The sequence below is a fragment of the Scedosporium apiospermum genome (assembly GCF_000732125.1).
Source record: "Scedosporium apiospermum strain IHEM 14462 chromosome Unknown SEQ_SAPIO_0033, whole genome shotgun sequence".
Taxonomy (NCBI): Eukaryota; Fungi; Ascomycota; class Sordariomycetes; order Microascales; family Microascaceae; genus Scedosporium; species Scedosporium apiospermum.
This window is the reverse complement of record NW_015971734.1, coordinates 572,877-587,988: the sequence shown is the minus strand read 5'-3', so window position 1 is coordinate 587,988 and position 15,112 is coordinate 572,877. Positions and strand designations below refer to the sequence as shown.

General features: G+C 52.3%; 5 protein-coding genes across 5 annotated transcripts; 1 reads left to right on the top strand and 4 right to left on the bottom strand.

Annotated features, from left to right (window-relative positions):
* Positions 1 to 173: 173 nt before the first annotated feature.
* On the bottom strand, positions 174 to 2,165 carry SAPIO_CDS0740 (uncharacterized protein; the record flags this gene model as incomplete). Its single annotated transcript, XM_016783450.1, has 3 exons — positions 174 to 288; positions 362 to 464; positions 521 to 2,165. 3 exons carry the CDS (start codon positions 2,163 to 2,165, stop codon positions 174 to 176), a joined length of 1,863 nt encoding a protein of 620 aa, XP_016646216.1.
* A 643-nt stretch (positions 2,166 to 2,808) lies between these two features.
* SAPIO_CDS0739 (uncharacterized protein) lies at positions 2,809 to 4,811 on the top strand (the record flags this gene model as incomplete). The annotated part of the gene is made up of 2 exons (XM_016783449.1): positions 2,809 to 3,690; positions 3,765 to 4,811. The coding sequence occupies 2 exons, from the start codon at positions 2,809 to 2,811 to the stop codon at positions 4,809 to 4,811; spliced, it is 1,929 nt and encodes a 642-aa protein (XP_016646215.1).
* A 2,495-nt stretch (positions 4,812 to 7,306) lies between these two features.
* SAPIO_CDS0738 (uncharacterized protein) lies at positions 7,307 to 8,831 on the bottom strand (the record flags this gene model as incomplete). Its single annotated transcript, XM_016783448.1, has 4 exons — positions 7,307 to 7,404; positions 7,483 to 8,336; positions 8,452 to 8,528; positions 8,778 to 8,831. The coding sequence occupies 4 exons, from the start codon at positions 8,829 to 8,831 to the stop codon at positions 7,307 to 7,309; spliced, it is 1,083 nt and encodes a 360-aa protein (XP_016646214.1).
* Positions 8,832 to 9,900: 1,069 nt separating this feature from the next.
* Positions 9,901 to 11,740, bottom strand: SAPIO_CDS0737 (uncharacterized protein; the record flags this gene model as incomplete). The annotated part of the gene is made up of 5 exons (XM_016783447.1): positions 9,901 to 10,140; positions 10,196 to 10,865; positions 10,941 to 11,373; positions 11,439 to 11,589; positions 11,657 to 11,740. The coding sequence occupies 5 exons, from the start codon at positions 11,738 to 11,740 to the stop codon at positions 9,901 to 9,903; spliced, it is 1,578 nt and encodes a 525-aa protein (XP_016646213.1).
* A 941-nt stretch (positions 11,741 to 12,681) lies between these two features.
* SAPIO_CDS0736 (Cyanidin 3-O-glucoside 5-O-glucosyltransferase (acyl-glucose)) lies at positions 12,682 to 14,910 on the bottom strand (the record flags this gene model as incomplete). Its single annotated transcript, XM_016783446.1, has 8 exons — positions 12,682 to 12,820; positions 12,887 to 13,130; positions 13,203 to 13,360; positions 13,410 to 13,517; positions 13,986 to 14,050; positions 14,116 to 14,313; positions 14,397 to 14,655; positions 14,828 to 14,910. 8 exons carry the CDS (start codon positions 14,908 to 14,910, stop codon positions 12,682 to 12,684), a joined length of 1,254 nt encoding a protein of 417 aa, XP_016646212.1.
* Between the last annotated feature and the right edge of the window lie 202 nt (positions 14,911 to 15,112).

Genomic DNA, 15,112 nt, shown 5'->3' with positions numbered 1-15,112 from the left:
GACTGTATCCATCCCCGAGAGCATCGTCCGACCCAATCCAGGAACTGGAATGTAAGGAGTTAAGCATTAAAACAGACATCGTACAGGGGATATCCAACATTGGGAGAAAAAGAAACAAGGATATCCTAGAAAAAAGAATACAAAGCTCATACTCAAGGGTATAGATAGATTAATTATTCCTCCTCTCCGCCCACGGGATACGCCTGAAACGACTTCTTGAGGATATGCGGCTTGCGCTCCTCGAGATCCAAGATCATCTGCCCAAACAAGCCATTGGCCCACGAGAACCTAGAAACTCAAGTTAGTAAACGAAAAACAAAAAGTGCACGTAGTTTCTCTGTCCAGGCAACAAACAACTCACCATTCTCGCGTCCACTCAGCCGCGCTAAGGCTGTTGATGCTCTCATGCATCAGCCCCAAGCCATCCGTACTCGAAACCAGCTCCGCCAAGGCCTGCTCATCTCCTTATCGTCGCCCGTGGTCATAATTTGTATGATGCTCGCCATCGGCCACGCGGCACCGGGCTTGATATGTGGGCTCCCAACGGCATTAATCACAGGTCCGCGAGCATACCACGGATTCTTTCCGCTGAGGATAAATTCTCTCGTATTTCGGTATACCTCGTCGTCCATTTCCAGATATCCGATGAATGGCGCAGAGAGAAGCGAAGGGACGTTGGCATCGTCCATGAGGTTTTGTCCGCCGAAGCCATCGACTTCGTACGCGTACATGAGCTCGCCTTCGGGACCTTTAATGATAGCGTGCTCTTGGATAGCCTCTCGGATTTCGGTAGCAAGGTCCCGCATCTCGTCAGCGAGGCCGGATGGGGCCTTTGAGATTTGATCCATGATTGCGGCTGTGTCGTTGAGGTAGCGCGAAAACATCATGTTGGCGGGAACGAGGAACTCGAATACGGAGGTATCGTCACTAGGTCGGAAGGGAGAGCGGACCATGCCCGTTCGCGAAACTGGGTTTCCGGTTCCCACGAGGTTGAGAGTCGACGTCATGGTGCGGGTGTAAGATGAGAAGGTATACGGCGGTTTCAAACGCTTTCCATCGTCGTCGTAGGTCGGCGCCATCATGTCCTTCGCCGCCTTGAGCATGGATTGCACGGCGTAGACCCATTGGAATTTCCCAAAGAACTCGGCGTCATCCGTGGCCGTGTAATAGTCGTGAGAAAGCTGCAAGAACGCGCCAAAGGAGTCTAGCTCGAAGTTGCACGTGGATACGACGCTCGTATCGATGGGTGGGAAGACGGTTGAACCCCCGCTTCCGACACCGGTAGGGATGCCAGACTCTGGAGGGGCCTGGAACGCGTTGCAGTAAGGGTGTACGACGATGTAGCGAGCTTGCAGGTTAATGGCGCCGCGGAAAAGGCTCGCGATGTCGTCCTTGGGGGACGTCATGATGTCGCGATAGACTTGTAGTTGATTTGCCGAGTCGCGGAGCCACATGGCGTCAATATCGCCGGTGATTACGAAGCACAGCTCCTCCTGGGAGTTGTTTGCAGCAACACCCTTCCATTTGATGGCGGTATCGATGGTGTTGGGGAAGGTGTTTTCAAAGATGCGGTAGAGGTCCGGGTCCGAGATGACATCCTTCATGCGCGTAACTGTCTTTTCGGCCAGCGACGAGTTGAAGGAGCGACAGGCTGGCGGCGGACGCTGGTATCCGAGCTGGAATCGTCCCTTGGACAACGGCTTCTGGGCAACCTTCGCGCGCTGGGAGTAGCTGCCGCAGTCTCCCGGAAGGGGGTGCCAAGAGTCCGTCCTGGTATTGCTGGGGGGCTGGACATCATCTGCGAAGCTCGAGGGGACCTCGGAAAGCTCAGGGGGAGGCTCAACGGGACTCTCAACCGCTGGCTTCACGACGGATGGCTTCTCAGATGGCTTCCCACTCTTAGTGGCCCCATCCTTGGCGTTGTCAGATTCCCCGAGCTGTGCATCACCCTGCGGCTTGTCCTGCGGGATAGGCGGTGGTGGACCACCATGAACGGGTGGTGGTCGATGGCCAGGCGCTCCTCCAGGGGGAGTCTGCAGATGGTGCTGTGGTGGCTCCCTGAACCCCGAGTCACCGAGCCAGTGGAAGGTGAGGAGGAGAGCGCCGAGGATGAGAAGCACTGAAGCGACTCGGATCGCGGCCGAGACGTTCGAGAATGAGCCCATCCCGATAGCAAAAGACGAAAATCTCCGGACTACTGGTTTATCACCATCTGGAACTTCGGAGAGTCACCCAACCTATGATCTGCGCTGTCTGGTAGATCGAGGGAGTGTGAGTGTGAGCGAGAGTGTGAGAGAGAGAGAGAGAGAGTCTGAGGTGTGGCTGAACTAAAGTTGGGTTGGCAACCGCGTTCAGCATTCAGGGTGCAGCGTGCAGTCTTCAGCGTTCAGGGGTGATACGTTCTAGTAACGAGCTAAGGAATGAAAAGAGGCAAGGGCGAATCTGGGGTAGTTTCAGAACCCAATCTCGATTCTGACCAATCGGAGAGCTTCAAAAATCAGCTCGTTGGTTTGAGTTTAGCCATGTGATGGAGGGAAAGCTCGTGGAGGCATTTGGCAACTGGTAACGGCTGCAACCCCACTCCGAGCCGCTTCGGGTTAAATGTGCCGCCTGTGATGATCAATCCTCCTTCCTTCTTTATCTTCTCCGCTCGTTATCGTCAGCTCGTGCCTCCAGGCACCGAAATAAAAACGTGGAGGGGCGGACTTGGTGCTTATTTTCTTGGTTCTCAAGCTGTTAGTTTCGCGCTTGTCCAAAATATTCAAAATTTTACCTTTTTTCCTACAAGTCGTATTTCCACTCTCAATCATGGCTCGTGGCTGGTCCCGATTCGCCGTCGCCGCGCTCGCGCTACAGGCTAGCGGCGCAGGAGCTTCCCTATCAGCGGCCAAGTCCAACGACCCCAGCTACTTTAGATGGGATGACGTTGAGCCCTCGAGCCAGCTCGAATATCACGACTGCTATGGTCGATTCAAGTGCGCTCGTCTCCTCGTACCACTTGATTGGCTCGACGAGGACAGTCCGCACAAGGTTGCCCTTGCCATCATCAAGCTCCCAGCCACCGTTCCCGACACGGACCCCAGCTTCGGAGGCCCTGTCCTTCTCAACCCCGGCGGCCCCGGTGGAAGCGGTGTCGGCATCGCGTTAAGCTGGGGTCCTCGCCTGCAAAAGATTCTCGATGGCGAGAAGCACTATGAGATGATTGGCTTTGACCCTCGCGGTGTCGCATTCACCACTCCTCGCGCCAATTGCTACCCTGACCTCCTAACCCGGGCGACCGAGCTTCTTCAAGCTCACAGCATTGGTAACCTTCGTGTTGAGAACCCCAGGCTCGCTTGGCGACATGGTCTGAGCAACGCTTATGGGCAGCGGTGCGAAGAGACGCTGGGCGAAGAGGGAGGTATCTTGGGCTATGCTAGCACGGCATCCGTTGCGAGGGACATGGTCGAGATCATCGACAAGATTGAGGAGCTACACGATGGGGAGAAGGCAAAGGCCACTAGACATGGCTCTGGGCAGGAAAGGTTGGGTGATGATGAGGGCAAGGGCAAGAAGGAGCCCGCCAGGCTTCAGTACCTTGGATTCTCGTACGGAACCCTTCTGGGCAATACATTTGCTTCCATGTTCCCCGGACGTGTGGGCCGCATGGTTATTGATGGAGTCGCCGACATTGACGATTACATGGCTGGGGTAAGAGAACCCTGATTCTTTGTTGATTCCTTGACTTTTTGAACTTCCTTTACTAACTAGTGGCGGTTGGCTAGACATGGTTGACAAATCTTATGGACACCGACGAACTTCTCGATGCCCTCTACAAGTCATGTTACAAGCTTGGTTATAAGAAATGCGCTCTTGTCGATGGCACTGACAAGAGTTGGGAGGATATCAAGGCCAAGGTGAACAAGGCGCTAGCTCGGCTGGCCAGATCCCCCGTGCCAGTCAAGACATCCGGCGGCACCATCCTCCTCGGCGAAACTGATATTAGCGCCTTGGTATTTGCGTCTCTGTACAAACCAAATATCCTCTTCCCACTCATTGCATCGGTCCTCGCCACCGTGGTTCGTCAAGATTACCAGGATCTAGCCTCTGTGCTAGAGGCTCTGTTCCCCGCTATTCAGAACTACTGCCCTCTCTGCACCACTCCCGACTACGTCCCCATCTTTTCTTTCGACGCTCAGCCGGCCATATCCTGCGCCGACGGTGAAGACGGATCCCTCCTGTCCCTCGATGACTGGACCGACTACTTCGCGCAGCTCAACAACCAGTCCTCCATCAGCGCGCCCATCTGGGCCGAGATCCGCTTCCGATGCTCTGGGTGGCGCAACCGTCCCAAATACCGATTCATGGGCCCCTTCGAAACACCCGAGGCCGACCCCACAATCGTCGACGGCAAGCCTGCGGCGCCCATTCTCTTCCTAACTTCACGTCTCGACCCCGTGACGCCGCTACGCAACGCCTTCGCCATGTCGAAGCGCCACCCGGGCTCCTCTGTCGTCATCCAGGAATCCCTCGGCCACTGCGCCCTCGGAAGCGGTGTCAGCCAGTGCACCGAGAAGATTGTGCGGGAGTATTTCGAGACGGGCAAGCTTCCCAAGTCTGGCACCGTATGCGAGGAAGATCACGTGGCGCTTTCGGCCGAGGCGATGGCGAGCGCGGCGAGGGACACGGCGCCGGTTGTGCCGTTTGGCATGCCGGGCTTTGCGTCTGAGGACCTTTTGGAGAAGATGATTGAGTTGAATGCGGTTTGGGCGCAGAGTGTTGAGGATGTTGAGGTGAGTGACCAGGAGACTTGGGAAGTTGGTGAGTTGTGAGCTGTGAGTAGATTAGAGGAGTACAGACTGAATTAAACGTTTCCTGCGGAGGGTCGTGATGCGAGGTTGCCTAGATAGTTGTCCGATGCTTCGACTGAGTTGGTGTATTATTATTCTACCTCCGCTCACACAAAAGTGACTAGCAGAGAAGCTTTCACCCTTAAAATCACATTCTTTTTGACACTACAACCGGGGTTCGTCTATCAATAGGTAGCGCGGAGCCCGCCGAGAAACGCCACTCTAACACAAGCCTCGTGTGGAGCAGGCTCAGCTCAACGATCTATTCGTTGTGCATTAAAATCCAACTGCTCCCATGCATCGAGACTTACTCCATTTTATTACTCATAGCAGAGCGGCTACCAGCTAACCCCAGTGGAGAGTTTCGTATTTCGAGCTTCGATACTTCAGTCTAAACCGCATCGACCAGATCTACTCCCAACTCCTTCCCGCAAATGCGTGTGTTTGTGTTGTTGAGTATGAGCTAGCTGATGCTTATTTCCGGACACGTCATGAGCAAGTTATCAACCGCAACTCAATCCAATATGCCTTGGAATCTTGGAATCCTCCATGTGACAACAGCGCCGGTATATGAGGGTACCGGTGGGCCCAACTCACGTCGGCTTTCCTGATTCCCGCTCTTCAACCATCCATGCCCTATACTTACGGCAAACGTCTCCTTGTCTACTCTCTCTTCGCAGGATGGATGTTGCGCCTCGACTCCTCGAAGCCGAGCCTTGCGCAGGGGTAAGGTTGAGGGACATTTTCTCCAGCATGCCCCTGGATGTACTGTTTATGATACATGAGCATCTTCCCAGTTTCTCACGTGTTTCCCTTGCTCTGTCAAGTAGGAGCCTTTATGCGGCTCTCTATCCATCACGCCGGCTTCCTTCTCTATCCGATCAGGAGAAGACGGAACTGATCCTGCCACTGGAAGGGAAAATACCCGGCCGCTTCTTTTGCTTCCTCTGCAAGAAGCTCTGCGCTTTTGATCAGGGCCTCGGCTGGCGAGAGCAGAAGCGTCACCAATGTGCTTTGAGGGACACCCTAAAAACCGCTTGGGAAATCCCTACAGACGAAACGTCGCCATCTTCTTATGACGAGTGGGGTGACATTCCCAATTTTTATTTTGATACATTTATACCAGAGGTCGGCGAAACATTTGAAGCTCTGTGTCACTGGAAACCGCCACAGTCTCACATAGACGAGCGATATCCGCGTCTCTTCATAGATGAAGTAGAGCTGGGGTTTCTGGAAGCTCATCTCGCAATGAACGGGCATCTGTACGGCCAGGACTATGGGCTTCCAGTGGGAAGTCTGGAGTGGAGAAGTACTCGAAAGGCGTACATTTCTACGAGATGCGAATCCCCTCATTCTTCTCCTCGCTTCTGCCAGGGCTGGTCTTACGCAAGCCCCCAGGACCCCCCCAACAAAGGCAAGCTGCATTTTACCAGAGGCACCCGTCAACGCACAGGCTTCCAGTCTGCGAGCGAGACCGAGCCCTGGGAGTTTCACCGTCATCTCGAAGCCAAAGTCATTAATGGTGGCTTCTATCTGCACATATCCCACAGCATATCGGCACCTGCTGTTAGCCTAAAGCAGTTCATATACATCCTTGTGGAGTGTGGACTACCAATCTGTCAACATCAACAACTTTACTCGAATAGGCCGTACAACAGCGATATTCCCACCCTACGGGAAGCGTATAAACACGCTCATGCTCGGAGGAAACAAAAGCAACGCGTTTCTCTGATTCGGAGCTTTAAAGACGAAGTGAGATCTTGCAACTGTTGCCTCACGGACTTCGCCGTCTCGCTCCAAACGGGCGATGATTCTCAGGGCTGGAAGTTGGATCTCTCGACGTATCATTTTCTTGGGAGCTGCAGGACTCCAAATGATGCAGAGTGGAAGTGCTTTGTTAGCCCGCTCGGATATGAGGAGCATTCTCAAACTCGACATCGTCGTGAAAACAGCCCCGAGTTGGGACTAGGGATGATACGAAAGCAATGGTGTGAAAGCAGTGGTGTAGTGGTGGAAGACGACGGCACAATGAGATGGGTCAAGGCCTAGGAGAATCACTACTAGTGGTCTGTAGTGGGAAGCCCAGAATGCCGGAGAACTTTTAAAGAAAATAAGAGTGAGGCGGGGATTACACTGGTCGAGTCACGGTTGGACTGAGGTTGTTGATAGGTCTTAGCGAGGAGAACAAGTAATGATCTCCATGAGGCGAGTTTAAGGACCCTACGAGGGCTATTGACGGAGTATCTGTTGCGACATTTAGGTTGAACTCCTTAGTATGAATTACCTAGCAGATTAGAGGAATGCAAGAATAGAGGATCGGCAACAAGATCCTAACTCCAAACCTAACTCTACTTAGGTGATCTGAAGGGATTCTTAGCTATAGAAATATGGCGACTCGAAACAATCTATACTGCCTAGAAATAAAAGTAGATGGGCGGTTTTGTTATTCAGCTCCCTCGCCGAAACCTTTCCCACTTTCAAATTGCTACTGCTTGTACTTTTACCTCAACAGCCTTATTTGCCGCATCAGCCCTCTCAATACATTCTTCCAAGATTTGCCAGAACCTAGTAGTGTCTATTCCACGTGGAATCGTAACTCCTTCTTCCCAAGGGCAGGCCTTTCTTAGACTTGTTCGCCCGGTTTGCGTCCTACCTGCAAGTGCGTCTTCATAGGATCCTTCCGTGGCAACAGACACGGAAAACCGCTCTGGTGTCCGCCCGTTTTGTCCGGCTCGGAATTCCTCTCGAGGGTCGAAATCGTAGAACGGAATCTCGTATTCCGTGTCCCTCAGCACCGCAGCGACAGCCAGAGGATCGTGTAGTGGCGGGCCGGCAGTAATGCCGTGTACGTCGGCGTAGGTCTGGGCAAAGTAAAAGAGGAGGTCGACGAGCATGCGACGTAGCGTAGTCTTCCCTGCTCCAGTTTTGCTCCCCTTGGTGCCGTAGAGCAGAAGATCCCTTATGTCCTGCGTGGCAAGGACCTGGTGGCTGAGGTCCAGAGGGATGACAATAGTCTTGGCTGCAAGTTCGGTATTGCTGAAAATGGCCGCTGCCGCCTCCGGATCGGCGACAATGTTGAATTCAGCCCATGGTGTGTAATTGCCAATGTAGCCTTTGTGTTGGTTCTTTCCTAGGACGACATCGGTGAAGCCGTCGCCGAAGACGCCGCCCATAACGCTGAGACCCTTGATGTGAGTTACGACTCGTGGAAATCGTCGAATAAGGAGAGCAATGTTGGTGAAGGAGCCTGTGGCCACTAGGTATGCCGTTCCCGCCGGCTGGCCCAAAATGGCCGTGGCCATGGCTTCGATAGCGTCGCTAGTCCAGTCCGGAGCTCGGAGAGGCTGAGGCAGTAGCGTCGTGCCGTCAATGCCAGACTCGCCGTGGATCGCCGTGGGAGGCTGCATTGGAGGACGTGAGATGCCATGGGCGGATCCGGCGAAGACCGGGATGTCGTTGTGCTTGTTGATGGCGGTGAGGATAGAAGCCGCATTGACAGCTGTTTTCCTGACGAGAGAAGAAAAATTGCATTAGCTGACAGGTTCGCATATTATCTAGTCGACCAGAATAAAACAACAACAACTCTCCCCAATGGCTGACATCGGTAACGTACTGTACACACGTGTTCCCATATACGGTTGAGATGCCCAGAACGTTAATGCCTGGATGGTATGCGGCCAAGACGATCGCAAAGGTGTCCTGGAAAATAACGTTAGCCCGTAGCTGAAAGTCCTTGTCTTCGTCTTCGTTCCCCGCTCTTCTTCTCATCTTCTTTCCCTTTGTCTCTCGCTTTTAGATGCTGTGTTGCACATGACAACGTCAACCTGCAGGTCGAACCAGTGTCGAAATGCAGGATGAAAAAAAGGTTACACAGCACCAAGTACTTGGTACCGTAACATCATGTGGCGCGCTCTGCCCATTGGCAATAGTATGGATGATACCACTTACATCATGCCCAGGATCGCAATCAAGCCATACAGGGACTCTCTCACGGACTGGCATTGCGAGGAAGCGAGTAAGCTGTCAGCTAGGGGTGTACGGAAGCCGATAATCGAAGAGATCATCGTCTCAGCACAGGAGTTGCAGCTGTGCGCGCCCACTGGTATAATTATGAAGATATCAACCCACGAAGCTTCGTCTTTTAATGCCCCATACTGCTTATCTCAGCAGAGGTCTGGTCTCAGCTTGTAGGAGGTACTGGCATGTCACTTGCATATCCGCATTTCCACAGCCGAATATATCCGTTCCGTATGCACTAAGACAGCCCCGAGAGATTAAAAATCGGTTCATGGGGTGGACTGGCAACACCATCGGAATGGTAGGTCATGGAAGCTGGTTAGCACTGGTACACTCTGCTAGTCCCGAGATCCGAGTCGCAGCGGTGAGGAGAAGGCGAACTGGCAGGCCCAGGGTCCCAGATGGGGTGCTAGACGTGTAAGATGCATCACGTTCAGCGCGATGACGCCCAGCCTGGTGGTTAGTGACGCTAAGCTACTAGTGTTTTTGTGCCAGGGCTATCCAGGTCATCTCGGGAGGGCGCAGAGAAAAGCCTCAGAGTTGCCGTCAAGGATTTCCGGCCGCGGCCCCGCAGCACCTAGGACTGCATAAAGTAGACTGCCTCACTCGACGCCAATGCCGACTGAGGTGAACAAGGACGGGTTTCCACACCACTAGGACATAGGCTCGGCTTCACAAGTCAGCCGCTTCTACAGGGGCCACCTCATCCACGTACGGCCGCCAGGACCTCCCATGATCACCTGGGATGTCTAAGAAATACAGAAGCGCCTAGTTGGCGCAGCGATGAGACTAGCCGAGTAGACTTGTTCGTCCCGCCCAACTTGAGCTGGATCTAGAATAACGGCTAGGGTAGAGAGTCAAGTACTAGGTTCTCCGCACAAGGAGGCACGTACGTATGTATACAAAGCTATATAGTAAGGCCGAGCAATGACCAACCCCCTAGATATAGGTGCAATGGCGGGAGTGGTTCATTGTACAGGCATTGCGTAAAAAAGAAGTTGCCAAAGCGATCGATGCGTTTGCCTTATATGCCGTTTCGTCTTAAGCCGGCGAATTACGTCTTCTCCCCAAACTCCACATGCTTACTATCGGCAGCTTCCTTGAGGCCGTCCTTCAATCCGCCCTGTCCATCCGCGAGGATTTCATCGGCAAACTTGATCTTGCTAAATTTGAGAGTAGGTGTCTTCTTGGCGTACAAATAGTCAAGCTGTTCGAGAGAAAAGCCCTTCATTTCTGGCAAAAAGAAGAATACCCAAATAGCCGTGATAAAGGAGAAGCTAGACCAGATGAATCCCTATTTACGAGAGTTAGCTTTACGTAGCCTTAGAAAACATGGATGAATGACTGACAATTTTGCCCTGAAGGTTACCGTAGCCCTCGTCTTGCAGAAAAGGCGAGACGGAAGTAATCAAAAGTGACACGCCGAAGCCGACAAACACGGCAACGGCAAGAACCCTCTCACGATTACGAGTAGGAGCGGATTCGGCCGTGACGATCCAGATCAGCGGCGACTCAATTCCGAAACCAATGTTCCAGATGAAAATTAATGCGATGGCAGCGTTGGAACTGGCGTCGGTTGCAGGCACCAGCACTGTATTCATAATAGCCACAGCCAGCATCGTAAGTCCGCAGAAGAGCGAGGTGGACATCATGAGGGGTCGGCGGCCAAACTTGTCGGGCAGATAGTGACCGGTGAGGATGGAGACGTAGTATATAACGTTAATACCCATGATGACAGGGAAGACGTTGGTGACGCTGGCGGCCTGCAAGAAGGACACAATGTAGTTGCTCATGTAGCTGGAGCCCTGAGCCTGCTGCAGGCACTGAACACCGACGGCGATGAGCAGGCGTCGGAGATCTGGGCCCTGCACCAAGTCAGACCAGCCGTTGACCTGCGAAGTTTGGCTTCGATCGTTCTCGATGGCAGCTTCTATGGCGTTGACGTATTGGACTGCACTGAAGTTGTTGGTGGCGGTACCAAACAGTCGATCCGAGGCCATGCGTGCATCTTCCAAACGTCTGATGTGTTTTTTTTCTCAAGATTAGACCAACCAAGCAGGCAACAGGCGTTTCAGTCCCCCGAGATTTACTTACTGTTTCCATACGAGCCAACGTGGGCTCTCGGGCAAGAACGGCGAGGCAGCCAACATGACGATAGGCGGAAAAGCCTGTAGGCCTATGGGTATCAGGTAGCTAGAAGGGTCCTTACGAGAGGCTGAGCCGTAGACAGTTCCGGAAGCAATGATGACGCCGAGCATGAGCACATTCTGGTACAAGCCTACTGCAGCGCCTCTGGCCTTGGCCGTGGACGTCTCGGCGAGGTAGATGGGCACAATATTGGCGCAGAGACCCATTGCTACAGCCGCTAAGGTTTTGCCCACCACAAATTGGTCGAACCGGGCCTTTGCTCCGGCCGCGCTCGTCAATTCGATAGTGACACCTATTAGGGAGATGATGGCCGTCACCTGCATGGCCCTTCTGCGCCCAAGGTGGTCGTTAAGATAAACGGCAAACAAGCAGGCAATCACTCGAAAGAGAGCGTGTCAGTGGGGTGTCTTCCAAGGCAAAAGGGATCGGTGAGAAGCAACTCACTAACGCCGGCAGACTGTACAGCACTACCCGCAGACTGCTGGCTCGTGGAAAGATTGCATTTCTCGGAGCCATCAACCATAGTACAAGATCCATAATCTCGAAGGAAGGTTTCGGAGCCGAGGAGTGTCGACCACCATCCGTTGTCAATGCCCTGAGCGGAAGAAAACTCAGCCTAAGTCGCACAGCACCGGAGCGAATGACGGGAGAAGTCATCTTACAAAGAGAAGAGCGCCGGCTGACGCAAACAACATGCAGGCCACCCCGGTGGGTGTTGTTCCTTCAAACACATCCAGGATCCCCATTGTGATAAGTGGTTTGGGTGAAAAAGGTGCTTTGTGACAGATAAAGGAGAGGATGGAGAAGTTGGGGTTGTTTTTGGGGTTGGGGAAGTCTGGGGATTTAAAAGTGTCCGAGCACAAGCAGGGTACTTCTACCTTTTTTCCCCAGAATTTTGGGCAAGTGATTCCGGAGAATGCAGAAGCGCATCTGGGGTCCAGAATCCGGGGAACGCCTCTGCCACGTGAGATCAAACTCTTGCGACCGGGTATCGTTGTGGAAAGCCAGTCAGAATCTAGATCCGGAGCGTGAGGAAGCAAGAGGCTAAGCTAAGCATGGAACGTACTACGATAACAGTTGGATACGGAACCGGAATTGGATTCGGCTTTGGAATGGAACGCCGACGACCGGGCCCGCATAGGATGATTCTTTTTGGGGCCGGCCCACTTACAGTAGTCCTACTAGTTTTCTAGACTAATAACCCCGCTCTCGTCGTCTGAAAGAATCCGGCGTTAGGTTGTCGTATACCCTCCTGGTGTCATGCCACAACTCCGACATGGATGGCCTTGATCGTTTCAATTTGATTTCTGTACTCACTCGCAATTTCTACTTGTCGAACCCCAGGTGAAGAATCTAGGCAATGCCCGAGTCATGTGAAGGGTGCATAGGTGCATGGTTGTTCCCTGATTCCTCCTTGGCCTCCCTAGCATAAAGGAGACGACCTTGAGTCGTGTGCAATACAAACAGACCCCGACGCGAAGCCAATCCTGAACGACATGTACGTATGTACAGGGTTTCCGTCCCTCAGCTCTTATGAACAGGGCCGTTCCCGACGGGAGTTGAAGTAGTTTACTCTATATCCCAAGGACGGGCCATTTGTGAGAATGGGAACTCAAGGGAATATTTAGCTACCTGTTGAGCTATCTGTAAATTCAATGAAAGAAAGTCGTTCCTCCCACTACTCTCATCATTCCTTGCGGACAACATGGTTCCAGATTGCCTGAACCGACTTTGCCGAGTTCTTGGGTATTCGCTTGAAGCCGTTCTCTTTGTCGACGTATGTGACTCCGAACCGAGGTGTGTACCCGCATGTCCACTCAAGATTGCTGTTTATAGGACCGGTTAGCCATGAATTGCTGAGCCGGCAGATTCACGTTTCTATTCCAACTTACTCGAGCAGGCTCCAGCAATGGTAGCCCTCGATCTTGACACCGTGATCGAGAACAGCATCGCACAGCCCCTGGATATAGTCGGAATAGAATTGTTGGCGGTCCTTGTCATCAATGATCTGCTCCAGAGGCATTTCTGCCTCGTGCTCGACTGGGAATCCGTTCTCGTATACGTAGATGGGCATGTCAAGCTTCTTGACGTACTCCTCCCAGCAGTGAACGAGCAATTTACGGAAACCCCAGCCCACTAGAAGACTGGTCAGATAAATTCCATATACCGCCCCATCATTTGGGTTAACAGAACTAAAACCGAGCCTACCATTGTGGGGGTGGCCGTTCTCGCCACGCTTGCCAATCAACTTTCCCTCCTTTACCCACGTCTTGTTCACCTCGTCCATGGTCTGCCAACCGATCGAATCTGCCTCTGTGTAGGGCTTGCCTGTGGCATACATGGTGCCATAGTGGTTTATCGAGAAGCTGATTGCTATTATTAGCCGGAGGGGTCTCATAAAGTAGGCTTACTCACAAATCTGATGAACCCTGGACGAGTTTCAGCTCCTCGTCCGAGAAGCGAAGAAACAAGTCTCCCCAAGCATCCCATCCATCTGTTTGAGTCCCCTTGACTGTTGCGGACCTGGTTAGTTATCGAAACAATGTATATTTGAAGAACTCACATATCGGATCGGCAAACTATATTGAGAGCCATTCGTCGTTAGACATGAAGTAAAAACCTACTGTCTTAGGTTGGAAAGGGGAGAAACAAGGAAAAAAAAAGGAAATAAAGATGGGACCAAGGAATAGCTTACCCAGCCGAGAGTCCTTGCCAGGGATTGCTTTGCTGCAGCAATAGCCGCTGGAGATTCATCAATAGGCTCCACCCATTCGTTGTTCTACTTTTCTATTATTCCCATTTCTTTATAGTCTTGTGGGAAGGTCCGCACCAGAGCAATTCCTATAACTCCTTTTTGCTCTCGCTTGAATTGTCTGCGGTAAAGGTCCACGACGTAAGCATGAGCGAGCATAGAGTTGTGTCCAACCCTAGTAGGGAGTAAGTTGGTTTTTGTATTATCAATCGTGAGACGTATATGGACAGTCAACGCACCTCATAAAGTCAGCCTTTGTCCAGTTCTCGAGATGGTCAAACATGTGAATTGCCCAAATGTACGGCTAGATTTTCGGATTTTGTTAGGTGCCTGTGGTTGGTGGAAGGCAACGGAACAAGTCTTGCGTACTTCGTTGATGGTCAGCCACCGCTTCACGCGATCGCCAAATCGCTGGAAACACACGCGAGCGTATTCCACAAAATCTTCAATCAGCTCAGCAGGGTCGACGGCAGCAAAACCCCTGTACCGGTCCTGTAGCGCCTGAGGAGTGTCATAATGAAACAGGGTGACTGTGGGTTCGATCCCGGCTCTAATAAGTCCATCAATCTACGAGACATGTTCTGTCAGGGTCCGCTGGGATATCGAATAGAAGACAGTGGTTAGAAACTTAAGGGGACAAGCAATCTTACCAGGTGGTTATAGTATTCGACTCCCCGCTCGTTTATGGGGGTGTCCTTTCCGCCCAGGGGTTTAATACGTGACCATGAGATGGAGAAGCGATAGGACCTGGCCCCGTATCGCTGAAGCAATTTGATATCCTCCTCCCATAGATGGTAGGACATGCAAGCTTCCTCGCCGTTGTCGGGATACTTTTGCAGAGCCACATCCCAGAGGCATGGGCCTCGACCTCCTTCGGACGCCCCTCCCTCGACTTGGTAAGCAGCCGACCTAGATGGACATCAGGATCCAGAGCTCGTACTCGGACAGGGTGAGAGAAAGAGCAGTGGCTAGGCGTAAGTGATGGCGAAAATGTAAAAACCACGCAGTCGGAGTTCAAAATGAGACACACAAGAACATTTTGAAAGGAGGCAACACTTTGAAACGGCAACATGCAACTTACGCGTAACCGTGAAGAAAATCCGCCGGCAAGACCCCGCGGTACTTAGGGTCATCAGCAATCGTCTTTGCAAACACGTTCACCATGGTTGACTTAGAAGAGGACTTGATCTAATCTGAATGAAAACGTGTGTAAGATTTTGTGTGTGTGCGTGTGGAAGTACGGGAAAAGGGACGCTACTCCCTATGAATTTGATCCAGTGAGAGACGTAATAAAACACTCATCCCCACACCTGGACCAAAGAGAGTTGGACAGTACGGAGTAACGAAGACAAGAAGTCAAGTTCCA